Here is a 20,677-nt window from a genome sequence, read left to right on the forward strand (position 1 = left end):
GACAAGGCAACCTAACAAAACTTCCTGGGAAAAAGAGGCACAAAGTGTTGGTCCCCTATGTCCTTCTGGTTCTCATCCCCTGCTGCATTCGCCTTTGCGAAGCTCATTTAATAAGATGTCATTTACCAGCTCTTATCTCTTGATGGTCCAGACACTGTTTCAGATCTAGCTGACTCCATCCCATCACATCTTACCCTCAGCAAAAGAGAGGGAGACACAAGGGGCTATCTACCAGTGGGAAAATTCCAGCCAGTCCCTGGAGCTGTGCTGAGCCCATAGGGACAGTAGGAAGGCACCTGGGCACTCAGAGAACACTCACAAAATTACTTATTAGATTAAATTGAAGATATCTTTGCTGGCAAACTATTAAGTCAACTCTTTTTTGTTTTTTGCTTTTTGTTTTTTTTTTTTTTTTTGATTTTTCGAGACAGGGTTTCTCCATAGCTTTTGGTTCTTGTCCTGGAACTAGCTCTTATAGACCAGGCTGGCCTCGAACTCATAGAGATCCGTCCGCCTCTGCCTCCCGAGTGCTGGGATTAAAGGCGTGCACCACCATAGCCCGGCTTAGGTCAACTCTTTTTTAACAGAGCAAATTACTCTGTTTCTTTATGCTTTTTTCTATATTTTTCTAAAATTTCAATACTGAACACAATAAAATATTAATTTTAATTAATAGCATTATTTTGTTTGGGATGCCAAACCATAAGTAGGCTCACTGCTGTACTAAAAGATTTATCTACCATCCATCCATCCATCCACCCATCGTCCTCTTTGTCTATGCTTGCTAATACACCCCTGAGAAAAGGTAGAGCCAGCACCACCACTCACCCTTAACTTACATCTACTTAATCTTCAGCATACTATGTTCTAATTTTTAAAGGTCATCATTGCTATGGAATAATTATTATATGTTCAGCAGATGTAGCTCTTCAGATTCTACAAGGATAAATTGAACTTTAGGAGACTTTTAGACAAGAGCAGACTCATTTGTATTTTATACAGAAAGCGAGTTTTTAGTTATGCATGCATGAACTTCCCAGAGGAGGGGTGGGCCCCTTTCCTAGTCCCTCCAAACTTCCTATAGATTGGTGGGATCTTTCCCCTTCCTATCTTGCTGCCCAAGCCTTGCTCCACCCCAAGCCATAGAATACAAGGGTAGCTGAGGACTCACTTCCTTCAGGGGAACCAGTTTCATCGTTGTCTGGTAGGACGGCGTGAGGGTGGCTGGGTAGTTATAATCTACAATGTCGTGCTTATAATCAGCCTTGTAGGCAACCTGAAACCCAAAGAGAAGAGATATCAGCTTCGGCTTTCCCGTGACCTTTTCTGAATATCATAAATATTTCTTTAAATAATTAGGAACAAAATTAATCCACTTTCATCACCTCGGAAGAAAACTGCATTATGTTCACACATTTGCCTTTAACTACTTGAAATCATTCTTAAGTAATCAAAGATTAGTCAGCTTCCACGTGTGGTGCATTTATTTTATCTTTCTTTTTAATTATGAGATCACTCGTTTTTGTTTAAAGTGAACACTTGCATGCAGGTCTACAACGAAAGTGCTCTCGACAAATTAAGAAAATGAATGGAAAGTTTAAAATTTCAGAATATTTCAGTTATAACAGTCAACATAGGCACGCTGAGGCAGAAGAAACCCAACGTTTAGATGGTTTGAATGTGGAGTCAGTCTTCTTCACATACTTATTTCCCTCAAGGTTTAGAATCTGGTGTTTGCACTCTGTGAACTAGGCCGAGGAAGCTGAAGAGGGAGCAGGAGCTGCTATCCCCTCGAGTCTGGTTAGCCCCTCACTCTAACTATTGTTCAGCCACGGCGTGTCTTCAGTGACTGAAAAACCAAAGCTACCAGCTAACTAAGCAAAACTCAGAGTCAAAGCTGTGAGATCCCGCAGTGTTTCAAGGAGGAATCACATTTTACAGCGTCCTTCAGAAGCTGAGCATTTTGTTACCCTGGATCAATTATAATGGATCCTTCAAGGCAAGAAACACTAACTCGCGCTTGGCTGAGCTCTGAAAGCTTTAAAAGATTTTTATACATTTTTTTTTCTTTACTGTATTGGTTAACATTTAAAGGTCTGGGCAGGTCTTTTTCACAAACCAAAACCTACAAATGTTTAAAGGGGAGGTTAAAAAAAAAACAATTGGCTAAAGTCTTCCCACCAGTTGATTCCCATGACCCCTTCAGCACAACTCACATTGCTGGCCAGGCTGCCAACTTTGAGAGCGTGGAGCATACGCCTGTCCATACCGACTCCTTCATAGTGGCCTCTCAGGTGCGTCTGGTAGTTTTCCTTATATTTGTTCTAAACGAAAACATTAAAGTTTTGATGAAAATTTCCCAACTAGATGAAGGTAAACTATTTATCTTAATGGTCTAAGACTAAAAATAAACACAATTCCACTACTGAAAAAATGAGCTCTTTAAAAACAACTTAGATTTCAAAAGAACACAAGAACTTGATGAAAGACAGTCAGACAAGCACACGGAAACTGGTCTCACGGGGAGCACCAAGCAGACTGGTTCTGTTTGTTCATTTTTACACGTTTAATTTTAAATTTACCAGACTTTTCCAGTATGAAAATGTACCATGAGAGTGCGGAGCTGGCAGGGGACAACCAATGGCTGAGCCCTGACAGTGTTGTGGGTCCACAAGCCAAGTCAGGGCATGGTACTACGTCATTGTCTACACGCAGTCAGCCCTCTGTATCCACGGCTTCTGCATCTGTAGCTTCAACCAACCACAGACTGAGACCTCTGAGAAGAAGGCTGTGTCTGGATTAAAAATGAGCAAGCTTTGCTCTTACTGCTTTGCTCTTACAATTCTAGCATAGCTGTTTATGTAGCATCTTTGATGCCTTGAGTCATACTGGCATTTCATTTGTATTTTGATATATAAAGCTTGCCTGATGACCAGAAAAGTAAAACTGACACACTGGCCAGCTTTACAGACCAGGCAGTAGTGACACACACCTTTAATCCCAGTAGCCACACTAGCTTGGCATAGAAACCAGGTAGTAGTGGTACATGGTACACACCCTCAATCCCAGAACCAACGAGAATTACAAAATAGGAGGAGACAGCTCTCAGTCTCAGTCTCATTCTGAGATTCCTGCAGGCAGATTTACCATTTTTGGCTGAGGTAGAGGTAAGAGCCAGTGGCTGGCTGCTTTGCTTTTCTGGTCTTCAGGTTGAACACCAATTTCTATCTCTGTGTTTTTATTAATCATGCTTCATTGAGTCTCGTGAGTAATCTTGAGTTGTGTGTGCAAAGGCTGTGTCTCATTACCACAATGTTTTTACATAAGGGACTTGAGGATGTGAGGATTGTAGCATTTACCAAGGGGGTGCTGAACCAATCCCCTGTGGATATTGAGGAATGATTATGCATAAAAAAATAGAACCCGATCTTTGCCAAATTTTATGATGTAAAAGTTCATCACTATGGCAACCATGCAGAATAATGAGACTTGTCCTAAATGCTGTCTATTGAATAAAAGGAAAACCAAAATGGAATAAATATGTCCTCAAAACTTCTCTGAGGACATCCACATTCGTAAGTGGCACTCCAGCCTTCGGTGTCTCTCCAACTGACAATGAAGGTCACATGAGATAAATCAACTCCAAAGCACACAGTCACAGTGAAGGGGGCACTGCATGCTCCATCGGGCTCCCATGCTAGCATTCAGCACCAGGAACAGCCACTGTGCCACACAGATGTGATGTACATAGTCCGGCCTTGAGGACTCAGTCACATACGGGCAAGCAGGGAATGCTGGGGTTGTGACATCATTTGGTGATAAGCAGACTAACCCCAGAAGACACACCTAACCAACACTCAAGGTACCATGCACCCGGAAGGCCATGCTTCTCCAAGACACATGGATATAGTCACCAAGACCGTCTCTCACGAGACACAGAAGCTCAACTCACAAAACATGCCCAGACAGATAGCTCGGGAATAACTCACATCACTGGTGAATTTTGAGATCTTGCTCACATTCCTGAACTGGGGAGTCTCACAGTAGTTGATACTGTGACCTCTACTACCTTCCAGGTCCTTCTTATACTCCACCTTGGAAAACCGAACACCGGGTGCTTAGTAGAACCAAACCGGACGTCATTCTTGAAAATAGCCCCAAGACTTGACTGGGATATTATTTTAGAAAACTTTCAACTCAAGATTTAAAGTAGGGCAGAGGACACTAAAAATGTGTGTGTGTGTGTGTGTGTGTGTGTGTGTGTGTGTGTTCCTCTATAAAATAAATAGCAAAGCAAGTTATCTCATTCTCTCATTCTGAAAATTACAAATATGTAGCCCTTCTCAAGTACTGTAACTCTTTGCACAGATCAAGAACTGTAAATCGGGTTTGGTTGTAACCCGGTGATGGTGAGTGTCCCAGGGCTTGGGTTGTAACTCAGGTGTCAGTGAGTTTCCCCAGTATGGGGCTCTGGGGTTGTTCTGCAGCATCAAATAACAATAATAATGATGGTGGCCAAAATGGTTTTATAAATGCGTGGGTACTCTTGAGGTAAAATGCCTTGCGTGATTATGTGATAACCATGCCCTGTTTCTTCTGAGAGCCCAATGCAGAGATAAGTCCATTTGAGAAACTCCTCCCACTCTAGACCCACATGAAGGTCTCTTGGTGAACACATCAGGAAAATTTAACAATACTTTGCAAAGGAATACGATGGAGGAACCCATTCCAAGGCAGGCCATCTTTAATTTAAAATGGGCTGGCATAGAAGCCCCCCTGTGCTTCGTGCAGGATGTGAGGCCATTGTTAGCCAACAGACAGTCCCAGGTAATTGTGGGATGTGTGGTTATTGTTATCAGTCCCAGGTAATTACAGAAAGCAGTTAAGGTGAGCACCACCAAGAGAGCCAGGGCTGATAATAACAGGGACAAACAAAAGAGAAAGTGCCAGTGGGATCACTCACCAAAGGAAATACCTCTTAAATGATGACAGGGCCTGATAAAACCATATGGCTGAGCTACGGGTGTGCAAGGTGCATTCCAATGCAGACAAATGATGCATAGCTGAAAATGTATGCATTTGAATCCTACCGCTAGAGATAGTTCCTTAAAGTGGGGCGGGGGTGGTGGTGGTAGAGAAATGGCTCAGTGTGAAGAGGCCACTGCTCTTGCAGAGGACCTGGGTTCAGTTCCCAGCACCCACATGGAGGATCTCCAGTTCCAGGGATTCAGTGCTCTCTGACCTCCAGGTATACACATGGTGCATAAACATACACTCAGGTACAGGCACAGCCACACAGAACAAAACGTTTAAACTGTGTGTGTGCACATACACACACTCATAAGTCCACATGTGGAGGCCAGAGGTAGGTGTTGAGCATCTTACCTTGATTTTTTGTGAGGCATGGTCTCACGCTGGAACTTGCTGCTTCAGCCACACTGGCCAGAGAGCAGGTTCCCAGGACTTAGCTGCCTCAGCTTCCCGGGCCCCACCCAACACATTCCCACGCACAGCGCTGCAGTTAGAAGTTTGTACCAGCATTTCTGTCTCTTAAATGGGTTCTAGGGAGCCAAACCTGGGTCCTTTTGTTTGTGTGGCAAGCATTTCACCCACTGAGCCATCTCCCCAGGCTCTATAAATACATGTCTTGATAATTATATGTTCAATTATGTATAGTCACATGGAAAAAGGAGGGGCTCTTTCCTGTGTGAATCTACCCCTCCTGGCTGCCTGAGCTGTTCCTTTCCTCCACCTGGGCTAGGAAAAAGAGATGGTCCGATGACTGCACAGGTCTTCAAGTACTGAGCAGCAGCTGACGGGAGCCACCATGAAGGGACAATAGAGCTCCAGGGAACTAGAGGACAAATGTTCTTGCCAACTAACGCTTAAACATGGGGTGGGTCAAGCAATGGGCACCCCTGAGCAGCCAGGCCAGCCTGGAAAGGGAACTCATGTGGTAGACACAGCTTCTCTGAACTCTGACTCCAGTGATAAAAGAAATACGGCATTTGCAACAGTCTTCCTAGACTTTGACTTCACACGATTGAAACAACTTATAGTTTTAAAAGTTGGAGCATAGGAGCTAGACAGATGGCTCAGAGGCAGGAAAAAGACACGGTCCAATGATGAGAGTTGCTGCTCTTGCAGAGGACCTGAGTTTGCTTCCCAAGTGGGTGGCTCATAACTGCCTGTGGCTCCAGCTCCAGGGAGACCTGGTACCCTCATCTGGCCTCTCAGGGCACCTGCATTCACATACATGTGCTCGCGTGCGCACACACACACACACACACAATTAAAACTTAAAATAAATCTCTAAAAGTTGCAACAGGTAGTATTCACTCTGACATCTACAGATCTGTTGATTGGCACTTCTGAATATTTAGTAAGAAAGTTTTGAGCCAATGGAGAAAGATTTAAGTTCTTTGGTTCTGTGTATGCCTGATTTGGAAACAGGTAACGCGCAGGCAGTATGCGTGGTTTCATTTTGTTTGTTTTGAGGCAGGGTCTCACATAGTGCAGGCTGGCCTCTGACTCACTGTGTCTGAACTCCTGACCCTCCTGCCCCACTTACCCAGTAAGTGCCAGGGCCTATAGGTAAGTTCCAGCAGCAGCTGTGGCGGTGTTTTTCAATAGGGCCACTGCATCCACTGGAGAAAGGGGGAGCGTACAGGAGAATAGCTCTCCCCAACACTCACCTCACTCACAAGCTTGTTCACACTCTGAGCGCGCTTAAGAACCAAGTTGTCCTGGGCCGGGAGCGAGTGGAAATGCGCGGCACCTTTCATCTTCTGGAAGTCCTGCCTGTATTTTATCTGGAAGGAGCATACAGAGAGTCTGGGGTTGTGGCTGCTGCACGAGAAATCCGAAATAATCCCGATGTAATGTTAACACGGACGGACATGCTAGAATTCTCTAAAGGAAGGAAGATTCCTCTGGACTCTTTAAAATCCTTTATTAAATTTAGAAACCACTCGATTCTTTTCCGTGTTAAAACTCTTCCTGGCCCCTCTAACTCTGCCTGGAGAAAGGGAAAGAGGTACCTCAGGTGACCACCATAAGAAGAAATTCTAACCCTATCCTGCCCTCAATTTCAACACCATTTCTGCTTTGTCTGCAGAGAAAGGAGTTAAGTCTTGCATTTCCCTTCCTGAGGCAAAGGTGGTGCTGTCCTGGGTTACTGGGTACTCACTGAATGGTGGCAGAATGAAGAAGGGTAAAGGGGAGAGATGAACTAGGTTCCAGTCAGAGACCATGTCCGAGTGGCCAGGTTAAGAACTGCAGAGGGTGCCACACTTTACCAAGTTTAATTATAGCCCTTCTCTCAAGGACTGCCAGCTGCTAACATTCTCCAAATAAAAACCACGTATCACTCACTGGGTCACACTCAATTTGATAATCACATGACTTCTTTTGTTGTGGGGTATTTGTACACTGTGTGAAGATGTATTTGTTGTGATTGGTGTAATAAGAAGCTGAACAGCCAATAGCTAGGCAGGAGGTATAGGCGGGACTTCCCGGCAGAGACAGGAAGAGGGTAGAGATAATCAAGCCCTACACAGGAGCAGACAAGAGACACAGAGAGGAAACAGGAGGTACAAGATGGAAGAGAGGTAAAGAGCCATGAGGCAAAAAAGATTACTATAAATGGTTAATATAAGTTATAAGCCTTATTTAGGAACAAGCCTAAGCTAAAGGCCAAGCTTTCATAATTAATAATAAGTCTCCGTGTCACTATTTGGGAGCTGGCTGGTGGGACAGAGAAAGACTTGTTACATCCTTTCAGTGAGCTTTTCCCCTAAAAGGCTCAATTTCACAACGGGGCTTTGGTTTCACAATGGGTTTTGATTTGCTTGGACCAACGTTGGTACCTTTTCAAATGACACATGAGCAGGGCGGTTTGTCTAGTTTCATTTCCACGTGGACAGATAAATGGGCTCAAAGTCTATGAGCAGCTCAAGAAGACCCCATGAATCTGGGCCTGGGCGACACTAGCATATTCTGCTTTCACTTGACTCTAAGAGATGTCTGCGCGTGGCTCCCGGTAAGAGCAGCCCCCAGCATTCCCATGTCTCCACTTCCATGACTCTGCCAGTACTTACATCACTAACAAGTTCATTGGCCTTCTTGGCATTCTGATAAGCTGGGGTGATCATGGCTGGGAAGCTGCCCTTTCCCCGAGGTTCATCACACTCTTCTGAGTAAACCTGATGAGTCAATCAAAAGCTTTGGTCAGTAATGTGTCCCTCTTGACATGCATGGTCCTCAGCAGTGATAGCTCAAGAGACTGATCTCAGGAAAGCGCATCCACAGGGGACGTTTCAGGGACTGCCAAAGACGTACCATGTGGTGCTAAGACACTAGGTCCTGGAGCCGGAACCACTATATAATACATACATACATGCATGAATGCATACATACACACATGCATACATACACACATTCATTCATACATACACACATACATTCATTCATACATATATGCATGCATATATACATGCATACATTCATTCATTCATACACGCATGCATACATACACACACATCCATTCATTCATACATGCATACATACATACATTCATTCATACATACATCCATACATTCATTCATTCATGCATACATACATGCATACATTCATTCATACATACATGCATGCATACATAAAAAACTGTCATCCTCATCCTCATCAATCATCACAATATCCAATAAGCCAAGGGACTCTCCCACCCCATGCTGCCCCTGAATATGCATGGTGGTTGTATTCCGTTAGTCTCAAACACTACTTTGTTTAGAGCCAACAGCAGATCTCTGCAGAAGGGTGCTTTGACATCTCTGCACTGCTCCCCATCAGCCACGTGTGCTGTGTAACCAGAAATCAAGTAGAATAAAGCCTTTTGTAACCTAGATCATACTGCTTTATCTAGTAAACTAGATGAACCATTTACTTCCTTAGGAAGTACTTTCTGTTACTTAGGGTATTACTCATTATTTTCAATAAGATAAACATTTTGGGGTGTGTATGTTGAACGTGCATGTGTATTACATGTTCAGAGACCAAAGGGGGACTTCTAGTATCCTGCACCCTATTCCCTAGAGATAGGGTCTCTCATTGAAACGGAAGCTAGGCTGGCAGCCAGGAAGCCCCAATGATCCCTGTGTCTCCCCCTTGCACAGCACTGGAGTTATCGTTGAACATGGCAAAGCCCAGGTTTTTTCTTTCTCTCTTTTCTATAAATGTGGGTGGTAGAGATGTGAGCTGAAGTTCTCCCTCTAACACAGCGAGCACTCTCACCCACTAAGCCAGCTTCTCAGCCCCTCAATACATACATTTTGATCCCTTTCAATGCTCATGCAGGGCTAACCCAACCATTTGATTCCTAGTAATCTTCCTTCAGTGAACAGATGAAAACATCTTATTACTGGCCAAGTCACCACACTGGTGTAGGCTCTGCTTTTCAAGGTGCTGGGATTTGTGATATGTATATTGATCACATGTCCAGATCATATGTCCATGCGATCTGGCTTTGGAGAGGACCAAGGCCTCTCCCAGAAGTACCTGGCCATACTGGTCTGCACATTCCTTGGTCACGCCACCCTCAGCTCCGACAGAACTAGCCTTTCCCTTCATTTCTCTTTGATATTGTTGATGGTACCGCACCTGTTTGGAGGGTAAGAAAAAAATCAATGAGTACCGTTATGAGAGTCACAGAGTAAATATACATGCTCGTGGGACCCTCTGTCTGTGTGGGTCTAAGGCGTGCAGCTCAGGCTAAAGCGGTAGGCCACTTTCACAGGGGAAATGACTGACAATGTTGAGGGAAAGGTACTTCTTGGTCCTGGCAAAGATGTAAAAGCAGACAGGAAGTTGGACTTCCTGATCCAGGCTAAGTTCTGGCTTCCTCCTTAACATGACAACATGGCCACAGGTACTTACATCACTTGCCAGCTCACTGGCTCTCTTGGCTATCTGGTAAGCAGGTGTGATCATGGCGGGAAAACTGCCTTTCCCTCTCAGAGCTCTGCAGTCTTCTGTGTACCTCACCTGGGCAGTTCAAAAGAAACCAGTGAATGCCCCGCCGCAGTCCCAATAGACATCTGAGGGGGTCCATGCCGAGTGTCATGAGCCCCGGCCTGTGGGCCAGGGCTGGGGCTGAGGCTGTGGGCCAGGGCCGGGGCTGAGGCTGTGGGCCAGGGCTGGGGCTGTGGGCCAGGGCTGGGGCCGAGGCTGTGGGCCAGGGCTGGGGCTGTGGGCCAGGGCTGGGGCTGTGGGCCAGGGCTGGGGCCGAGGCTGTGGGCCAGGGCTGGGGCTGTGGGCCAGGGCTGGGGCTGTGGAGCAAAGCAGGAAGGCTGTCTCTGAGGAGCTGATGTCAAGTCTGGGACACAAAGTGGGCATCCCAGTCACAGATCTCAGCCATGAAGCTGGATTTGTGCTCCGATCTTCCATTCAGAACCACACTCAGTTCTTGGACCTAGCACATGGCGGAGCATATGGGCTATGAGAAGGGACAATAGTGGAAAAGGGACATCCTCAGAAGTCAGCCTCTCGGGCCTGCAGTGGCTGGAGAGGTTTCTCTCTTGTGCATCTGATATGCCTGGCTGGGTGCAAATATAACCTAGTGTATTCTGTTCAAAGATTCTTCAAGGTCGGCGAGGGCTGACTTATGACAGTGACCTCAGGAAGCTCTTTCTGGTGCCCAGCAGGGATCAGGCTTCCTCCTCCATTCTTCCCTCCCTCTCCTCCAGATAACAAAAAACGAGCGATCTTAAGTAAGGACCATCATGCCTTAGACCAAGTCATTTTTCATATGTGTGTGGTACACATGTATGTGTCTATGTGTGTCCACATGAGGATGGGTACACATGTCTGCAGGCTCCTTTGCATATGTGTGCTTACATAGAGAGACCTGAAGTTGATGTTTAGTGTCTTCCTTGATTGCTCTCCACCTTCTATATTGAGGCAGGGTCCCTCACTCAAAGCGAAGCTCTCTGATTCTAGCTACTCTAGCTCCCCGGCTTGTTCCAGGAACCCTTGTCTCCACCTGCCGAGCACTGGGATTGAAGCTGCGCAATGCACTTGTCTGGATCTTTTAAGGGTTGTGGAGATCTGAACTCTGAACCTAAGGCTTGCGTGGCAAATGTTTTGTTCACTGATCCATTTCCCCCAGCCCTCCTACACCGTTTCTTACGTCACTTTGAAGCTGTCCCCCAGCTCTGGCCCGTAGCAGCTCAGGAGTGTCTGCCACTGGAGTGAACGTGGAGATACGCTCATCGTGGCCTCTCTTGTATTGTACCTGGCAAGGAGAAGCCGAGTCAAAGCCGTGTCACACCTACCCAAGCTTCGGGGAGGACCCTGCCTTACAGCTCTCCAGAAGCTAAACCTTCAGGCATGCACAAAACAAACCGAGTCTGTGCTCACAAACATTCTCTTTGCTGATGTGCCAATATAGAGTACCAGGCACTTCTAAGTGTCACTAACTAGCAACTCCCATGACCATTTCAACAATCACATCCAGTGGGACTATTCCTTACCATGAACGAGAAGCTGAGGGGCAGAAAAGCTAAGTAATTTGACCAGAGTTACACAGCTATTGTTTGAAAGAGCCAGGATTTGAATCATAAGTTTCCATCTCTAAAGCCTGAGCTCTTAACCCATAAGCTATGCTACTCTCCAGGTAGATCTGTGTCCACTCTAAGAAAAAACAGCAGCCTGGAGGAACGTTTATTTGAGTCTTTGGCTGAGTTCTGTGGCCTCTGCATTCTTCCCTTTTCCACAGTTTGTAGATGTGGCCCAAACAAGACACATTATAAGGAAAACTTGGTTTTCACAACCCTATAAAACATTCTTTGTATTGTTCTCCTGAATTGCAGGGCTGGCTGCATTCATGTCAAAAGTTAGCATCAGCAAGGATACAAGTGAGCCCAGGGACTCTCACCTGGCTGGCCAGCTGGTTGGCTGTCTTGGCCCTTTGGTAGGCAGGTGTGATCATGGCTGGGAAGCTCCCCCTGCCTTGCTGCTGTTCACAGTCTTCTGTATAGCCCTGCTGAAGGACCACAGAGGCATGAGGACCCGCCTGGTAGTGGATGAGAGCTCATGAAATACAATGACATCAGAGACACTGGACTCATCCCCTTCATGGGAAACATCAATCTATCTCCTTAAATAACACCCTCTAGACAGAGGACCCACAGTCCCCAAGTCAAAGGGGATCACCTCTAGTGTTTATATCGTTTTATGGGGAGCCTGGTACAATTTTCTCAGGTGCCCTGGTATCGTAGCATGGCCAGTAATCCAAGAGACTCAGCTGGAGCTCATCTCCAGGGAGAGTTCTACAGCACAGGAAGAGAGAAGGCTCATCTTTTTCTGAGCAATCCGAGGGGTAACTTTTCTAATGAGAAATGTGACCTCAGCACTCTATTTATCTTGCTGTCTGTTTTCCAAAGGAAAAAGTTACAAAAACTAATTGTAATTTCCCCAGCAGAGTCTTCAACAGGAAGCTTTGTATGGGCTGTGTAGAGAAGAAGCAAGGGTGCCATCTGCAGTGAAGGGTTTCTCCAACCCTCTCTGCTCCAGCACCATTGAACTGCTCCCTCATGGTTCTGGAGGTGAGGAGTCTACTGTGGGCATCAGGACCAGCTCCTTCTGGAACACGAGGAGAATCCGTCTCTTCCCCTTCTCTCTTCAGGGTCCCCCGTGGTCCTCACTTTTTGACCTGACATGGCGTTGATCTCTGCTTGTCACTACAGTGACTTTCCTCTGGTCCTGTCCTCTCTGTCTACTGGCTGGAGAGAACCTTGTGAGGCAACCCTCAGAATCCAGGTTCTCCTTATCGCCATGAGATCCTCAACATAATCACATCTGGACAGTGTCTTGGATGTGTGAGAAAACTGAGTAACCGGATCCACAGACTGGGACATGGGAATCTTGGGGAGAGGGGCATTATAGCTAGATTCCCCCTTCCTGGTGTGGAGGTCCTTCTGTCTATGTGTTGCTTTTATTAGTTGATGAATAAGAAACTGTTTTGGCCTATAATAGGGCAGAAGAACAGAGCTAGGTGGGGAAAACTAAAGTAAATGCTGGGAGAAAGAAGGGCAGAGACAGAGAGAAGCCATTTCTCTGCCTCCCGGTACACACTGTGAACAAGTCACTGCCATGATGGACTGAGACCCCTGCACCCATGAGCCAAAAACAAACATCCCCCTGTCAGGGTTTTTTTTCCCATGGTGACAAGACATTAGTCAAGTCAAGACAAGGGCAGGTGTTCTTTCCATCCCAATCTTACAAATAAAGGAATATGTAAAGGAATTGTTACCTACTGACTGCAAGTGGTTCATAAGCCCTTACCTCAGCAAGAGACTGAGCTTCAACCATCCTTACAATCTCAGGGTCTGGCAGATCTCCTGGACACCAAGTGTTCCTGTCTCCGTACCCCGGCCAATAGTCTCTCTACAAAGAAAGCAGGTACCTGCATTCAGATACATTCTGTGCCTGCTTGGTTTTCCACCCCACACTCCCCACAGTCCACCCCACAGTCCACCCCACACTCCCCCCAGCCCACTCCACACAACCCCAACAATCCTTCACTGTGAAGATAATCTGCTCTCTAAAAGCATGTAGCTCCCTAGACACATACAGGGTCTCAGGCAACCAAACTGCTCCTGGGTTTCAGACAAGAAAATGACCTAATATCTTGACTAACAATTTCCTGAGATCCTCTATGTTACAGAAACCTTCCCTATACAATAAAATACTTCTTTGCTCCTCTGTGTACTAAGACTGGGCAGGGAGAGGTCACCTTAGGCAGATCAGAGTAAGTCAGCTTTACCCAGCAAAATTTCCAAAGCTTACTACTTATTTTGTATCTGTCAATGGGAAAACCAAAGGAAAAAGAAAAAGATTTTTCTTTTAAAACATTTGCTGTAAAACTTCAGGAGTAAAACAAAAGAAGTAAATCACCACTAGAAAACTTGTGTGTGTTTACACATACTTTAGGGAGAATGAAGCATTTTAAGGTAACCTGTATGCGAGATCAATCGACAACCTTCATGAAAATGAAAAGGCATGTATGCTTGGCCATCACAAGCTCAGTTTTCATTGTCTGTTCTAGGAACACATCCCCCATATTCAAACGAGTAATTATTGCAACTTTATCATGTGTAAGAACAGAGAGCCCAGCCCACCAATAAGGCAACACCCTGCATCTGCTCTCAATGATGCATCCTTGACACACATCCACACGCTTCAAAGGTGCTGATGTGGACCTAGCTCTCCAGTGTCTGTGGAATGAAAGACAGCAAGAAAGTAATGCACACTGGTTAATGAAAAAATATATTGGCATATAGTTATCAATAAAAATACTAGTAGCTGATATTCTTGCACCCGACACTACTCTGACATCTTTGCATTTATCTATTCTTTAATCTTCACAATTGCCATGTGGGTTAACAAGTTTTTATAGGTGATAAAATTGTTTTCTGACTTGATTTGAGACCCTTTCTCTACAGGAGGGAACTTATGACACACATGGATCTGGTATTGTGATCTGGTCAAGATACCAAGGCCAGAGAGGCCATTGGCAGTAGGGGCATCTACTACTGCCCTGAATATTGAAGTTTGTAGCCACAGGTTAGTGATGCTCTCAGCCTTGGTCAGACATGCAGCAGTTAGGGCACAGACTCATAACTGGTCAAAGTTCCCAGAATAAATCATCGTATATTCATAGCCCTACATGCCTCTATATCACCCCCTCCAAGGCTCAAGGAAAATCACAGGAGAGGGGGAAAGGAAGAATGTAAGAGCTGAAGGACAAGGAAATGGGCCACCATAAAAACAAACAAATCTCTTACAGCCTGGTGTGGTGGCACACACCTTTAATCCCAGCATGTGGGAGGCAGAGGCAGGCAGAGCCATTTTAGGGGGCCCTTATAGGACCAGGGAGGAATGGCTGATTCAGAGGAGGGGGACAGACAGACAGAGAGGAAGGCCTGGGGCCAGGTGGAGTGTCACAGGACTGGGGCCACTGTTCCTGGTGACAGAAACCCTGAGGTTGGAGGCCAGAAGGTGACAAATCTGAGCTGGGCAAACACAGTTGGGGTGCTCTCAGGAAGGATTAGCCTACAGACGGGTGGCCCGACTCGAAGCTAGTGGTCCCTTAGGAGCTACAGCAATAGTGGTCTTCTGCTTGGTCTGTCGCTCCTCTCCCTTCCACACTCACCTCACTCAGCAGTGGTTGCCTGCTAGGTGCGCCTGCTCCATCCTTGGACTTCACGTCCCAGTGGAAAACGGATTCTACCTGCTTACCATCATTTTCTTGGCCATTGACCTGTACACAGGGAAAGCGGTGACAGTAAGATTTCCATCGGAGAAGGGAGAGAAAATAGGCGATGCACAGCTACATTGGGGCGGTCCTTCCAAGTCTCAGCTGGGAGGCATCTTAGCGGTACCACAAAGCTCACTGCGTTATTGGTTCCATTGTGGCTTCATTTGTGCCACCCGCCAGGTGGTGGGTATTGAACCCCTGCTGTGTGTAAAGTGCTCTTGAGTGGCGCAATCAAAAAGATAAGAGGTGGCTCTGGCTCAGCTAGTGAGGCACTTGCACATCAGCCCTGACCACCTGAATTCAATCCCCAACACTCACGTGGTGGGCGAAGGGAGCTGACTCCCACGAGTTGCCTTCTCACCACATGTGTCCGCCCAGGCACAAATGCTCATGTGCACATACATACGCACACGGAAACAAGTGAATATGCAGCTTGTTAACCTAATTCTGATGTGGGATTCTTTATTGACCAATGGTAATAAAACATTCACAGCATGCAGAGGGGAACCGCACATCAAAATTCTCCACAAACTTACACACGGGAAAGTCTTTCTGTGTGGCTTTTTTTCCCCATTAATCTGTCACTCAATGTCCATGGGGCTAGAAAAAGCACTGGCTCCCTGGTGTCATGGAGTCTGTCTACCTTTTGTATTTCCGTGTGAGTTTATTCCTTTCCTGCTTTGACTGGAAATACCCTTTTAGTTGATTTCTGTGTGCAGTATTAGGATAGGAGCCAACTTAACCCCTCCACACACATATCTAGTCCTATGACTCTTGAGCCGTTTAGCTGTGAGCAAGTGTGCAAGCCTCCGTCTCTCCAACGTGTCAAAGAGCGTTCTTTTGACAGTGAACTGCGGTGGTGTTTGGTGTCATTGCCAGACTGTGATATCCCATCTCCCGTCTGTCTTTGGCTCAGTGCACTAAGTGACAAGATGTTGCTTTTATAGGAGATCTCGAGAACGGGTAAACTAAGTCCTTCTGCTATGTTCCTCCAGATTCCTTACTGTCCCCGAGCCTTCATAATTTCACACGGTTATGATAGGCCATCGGCAGTATCTATAAGTCACACCATGACTCCAACTGTGATGGCAAAGACACAGATGTACAATATCGTGTCCCCATCCAGATCAATTTGGGGAGAACTGGCAGGTCAATACCTCCAGATTTGGGGGAAAGCAAAGGTTTCTTAAAGAGAACTCCATGGAAGGATTCATAATAAGAAAAAAAATCAGCAAGTTCTTAGATCCAAAGCCAAGATATCACAATTTGTTGGATCTGAGATGAAGCCCCAAAACTTCAGTTTTTACAAGCTGAAGTTTAAATCCTTCATTTTACAGACAATGGAGAAACAAGGGCAGAGAGAAAAATTAAACCTAGGGGTTCCGGTTTCCAGGCAAGGACACTTCTGTCTTTGACTTCCCAAGCTGCTACTGCTTACTGTCTGGTGCAGGTCCATGGATGGGTATCCGTGCACAGCCGATCCCTCATTGGACTTGGAGAGACTGTCATGAGCAGAACCTCAAGGCAGGGTTCCTGATACATAGCTAAGTCTTTGTCTTGGGGACTCCCTGAGCATGGCAGGAGGTTCCCCACCAGCTGCAATAATTCCTCCCTCCCAATTGAGGCAGTGACAGATTCCCCAATCTGCAAATGTCCTACGTGGGTAAAAGGACCCTGCTAGAGAATCATGACTTAAGGAGAAAGCAAAGTGTGACCAAAACAAGCAGAGCACTTTCAGAAAGCCGCCTTGCCACCCTTGCCCAGCACTGTCAGCCCTGAGTGACAGTCACAGCCACTGGACTGAGCAAGGCGAGAAGCCACTGCTGCCATGCCACCAGGGATGCTGAATAGCAAGTTCGGTCTCTGACAGAAGACATAGACAATCCATCCACTCTCAGAAAACAGGAACTGCTGGCTTAATAATCATTTATTTATATGACATTTGTGAAGCAGAAAATCATATATCTATGCCAGCTTGAAGTCTTTACCCGAATTTCCCTATCCCCACTGTCACTGAAGTAGGCCTTTCCTTCCTTTGAAAATTCTAGCACATAAGCACTGAATATATTTCTTTTTGAATTGGCCGTGTTTCTCAGAGAGTGGAAGGGTAGTGTTGAAAAATTTGTTCATCACAAACCCTAGGGTAGCTCAAAGATTTGGGGCCTAAAAAGGACATGATTATTTATTTCAGTTTTTCCTAATGAAAAAAATTGGAGAAAGGGGTCTCAATAATAATTTTTTATATGTGCACACATTATACACACCATACAAAAATGTACATATATACACAGAAATATACTTGCACACACACTTACACACAGACAGACTCATACATGCATACATGCACACCACATACACATATATACACATATGTATATATGTAAACATACCATAAACATACAATGCCCATGAATGTAAACATATATACAGCAGGGCATTATCATGTGTCTGCATGTGCATGTATGTCTGGTTACACTTGCTAGCACACTTACACACTGCCCATGTTCAAACATAGGAACACGTACACACTGTCACATGGTCATATAGATGCAAACAAAATAGACAATGTCAGGCATGCTGGGAAAATGTCATTCCTGCTTGTGATCTAAAGGAGAGTGATAGATTACCCACGCATCCTTCCAGGTTAGGACTGTCATACACAGTCAAAAGGAAGCGAGCCCTCCGCTGCCCAGGGAAAGGTAAACACTGCATGCCTCCTTGTATAACTCTAAGGTAGCTCTGTCAGATGAGGCTTGAGGGAGGCCAGGAAATGGCAGACAGCACAGATCTCTTTGTACAGAGCATGACACATGAATTCTGAGGTCAAGTCCTTCTCCCTGAACACGACCACAGAAACTTCTGGATACATGAAGTTTTCATTTTTCTGGCTTCTGCAGTTTGCCACCTTCCAGGTGTGTATACAAGTGGACCAATCATATGGACTCTGCAGCCAGACAGATCCAGATTTGTATGCCAAGATCTGGATGGGATTGTAGAGGTTTGTACATCTTGAGAGTGAGATAAGAACAGAATCGGCTCCCCTGGCTTATATATGAAGTGACTGATTTTCCAGTCAGTACTGCACGCGCATGTTAAATGCAATCTTAATGCCGCATGCTTAGGGAGAGAGGTCTGGTGACAGCAGCTGCAGAGATGACGCATGCAAGCCCAGTCGCATTAACAGACTTTCCTAAGGACAGCCCAGCAAGTGCCAGAGTCAACGCAAACAGGGTGGTGCCAGGAAGAGAGATTACTAGAGAGCCCTGCACCTGCTGGGTCATCCCTAATTTTAGAAATCTGCCTAAATTTCCATGCCACAGAGCAATGTCTCACGGGCCTGGAGAGAGACGAAGGCGATGACGCAGCGTATTAATAGTTACGACAGTCCCAACAGCTGGGCGGGTGACAGAGCATGCGCTTGGACATACGAACACACCACCCTCGCCTGCCCAGCCCTCTCACCTACCTCCCAAAGCAAACTTCATTTCTTAAAATATCTCTGAGCTATCCCTGGATCATCATAAACTGCCGCTCATTCAAGGGAGTTATGGAGTGTGGACCCGGAGAGCTTTGGTTTTCTACTCCAAAATACAACAGAGGGAGAAAAAGAAGGACTCTGAAACCTTTTCCAATTATGTACTAACTACCTAGTGTATGCAAGGCCTATTATACAAAGTGATAATCACTGTGTCCTGGCTGGCCAGACACAAAGGTTATGCTAGAACCAAGGACCTGTGTACAGGTCTCCACTGTTGTAGTAGGACAAAGAGCAGTTATAAACACTCTTGAGTGTGTGAAGAGCAAGTGAACTGGCCTGTTTCTAAACAGAATCACTTACCAATCAGCAGGGGTCTGAGCCCAAGGCGTTCCCTTGAAGGTGATTTCAAAATGCAAAGCTAAGTGACTTACCCCACCCGTGGCGGCCCCAGGCTTCTTCAAGGTTAGATTTAAAGGCGTGTGGTAGACGCTAGTGAAAGTGTTGTTCTTAGGGTTGTGGCTGCAAACGCAACAGAGAAAATCAAAATTAGAAAAGTGCTTGATCCAAGGGGACAAGTGACTTCTTAGAAAACTGGTCTCTTTTAAGATGGATGAGCACAAAACTCAAGAACACAGCTCATGGCTTCCCACTAAATCTTATCCCTCGTAAACATAAGTGAATTCAACACACGTAACATGGAGGTAATTTTCACTGAGGGCGGGCATAGATCAGGACATGACTTAAGAGCATTTCTAGAGCCCCATCTATGCAGATCTTTGTTGCCGTGTTCTACAGGTTTTATAATTTGACACACGGTTACAATGGGGGCAGCTGGTCTTTCGCCAAAGTCCCACATTAGGGTTCTTCAGTGACTTGATTTGAATCTTTCCCAGAGGGGGTGCATAGAGTCCAGCCTGGAGCTGAGAACCCGATCCCTCAGTTGGCTACTTTTTGGAAACCAGAAGCCAAGCCGTGGGGGCTGGCTATCAGACACTTACGCGTGACAGTACGGCTTTTTCTGGTGACTCACGAAGTTATTAACAGAGAGCATCATCTTGCAGACTTCACAGTGGAAACATGCCTTGTGCCATGTCTGGAAGGCACAGAAAAAAAAACCGGACAGTTAGTGGTCTTCCTCCAGACTCGGGGTTCATAGACTTTAAGGTAAAAAGTTGAGGATCATGGATAAAATGAAACTAAAATTCATGAACTATACACTTGAGTAGAACATGCTAAAATGAAACATTTTTTTTTTCTTGAAGCAGCACAGAAGGCATAGAAATGAGTAGAACCTTAGAAAAGTGGAATGCATCCTTCCCTTATCATTCAATAGAGCTCCATATGTGAGAAGACACATGTCAATCTTCCCAGAGACCGTAGAACATCTCCACTGACCTGGTCTATACAGCTGATCTTCTCTGCAGGGTAGACGCCATAGCCGCACCTAGAGCAGGCCTGCACATTCATCTTGAAGTGTGGTACCCAGGGAGAAGCAACAGGCCAAAAAACCAGAACCCAGTTGAGATGCTCACGCCTTCAAAATCCCACCACTATGAAACCCCTCAGGATGCCTTGAGCCTTCAGAATCCAACTTCTACTTTCCTTTGCTGACCTTCTGCTGTGGACTCCCCAGCTGGTTGGCTTTTAAAGCTGCCACTTACTCAAGGGACAATTTTGGCAACTCCGTCAGCACGCATGCGTCTGAGACAAGGTGGAGGTATTTCAAGCTGACATGCTTCTCAAAATAGAAAAGTTAACTCATGGTGGCATCATGTTTATGTGGATAACCAGATCTCAGGGTGTGTGAGAGAGTGGGAGTGGGGGGAGCTGGTGAACACTAGCCATGATCATACTCCAGAAAAGGAGCCTAAAGAATAGCCGTACCC

The 20,677-nt window shown here is 45.8% G+C and overlaps 1 protein-coding gene across 8 annotated transcripts in view; it reads right to left on the reverse strand.

The window, feature by feature from the left end:
* Window positions 1-20,422, reverse strand: part of Nrap (nebulin related anchoring protein) — a 72,196-nt gene extending 51,774 nt beyond the window's left edge. For 2 of the 8 annotated variants that reach the window (XM_075974488.1, XM_075974485.1), the window contains exons 1-14: window positions 20,187-20,421; window positions 19,790-19,884; window positions 19,223-19,310; window positions 15,209-15,316; window positions 13,339-13,440; window positions 11,930-12,037; window positions 11,183-11,287; window positions 9,931-10,038; window positions 9,553-9,654; window positions 8,100-8,204; window positions 6,696-6,812; window positions 3,990-4,094; window positions 2,217-2,324; window positions 1,172-1,276 (exon numbers count right to left, since the gene is read on the reverse strand). In XM_075974488.1, coding sequence (XP_075830603.1) covers window positions 1,172-1,276; window positions 2,217-2,324; window positions 3,990-4,094; window positions 6,696-6,812; window positions 8,100-8,204; window positions 9,553-9,654; window positions 9,931-10,038; window positions 11,183-11,287; window positions 11,930-12,037; window positions 13,339-13,440; window positions 15,209-15,316; window positions 19,223-19,310; window positions 19,790-19,884; window positions 20,187-20,258 — 1,428 coding nt within the window. In that variant the 5' untranslated portion in view covers window positions 20,259-20,421. Of the gene's footprint in view, window positions 1-1,171; window positions 1,277-2,216; window positions 2,325-3,989; window positions 4,095-6,695; window positions 6,813-8,099; window positions 8,205-9,552; window positions 9,655-9,930; window positions 10,039-11,182; window positions 11,288-11,929; window positions 12,038-13,338; window positions 13,441-15,208; window positions 15,317-19,222; window positions 19,311-19,789; window positions 19,885-20,186 lie in introns of all 8 variants that reach the window. The other 6 variants (XM_075974491.1, XM_075974489.1, XM_075974486.1 and 3 more) reach the window with 6 other exon arrangements.
* Window positions 20,423-20,677: the final 255 nt, after the last annotated feature.

Source organism: Microtus pennsylvanicus, chromosome 5 (genome assembly GCF_037038515.1).
Source record: "Microtus pennsylvanicus isolate mMicPen1 chromosome 5, mMicPen1.hap1, whole genome shotgun sequence".
In the NCBI taxonomy this organism is placed as follows: Eukaryota; Metazoa; Chordata; class Mammalia; order Rodentia; family Cricetidae; genus Microtus; species Microtus pennsylvanicus.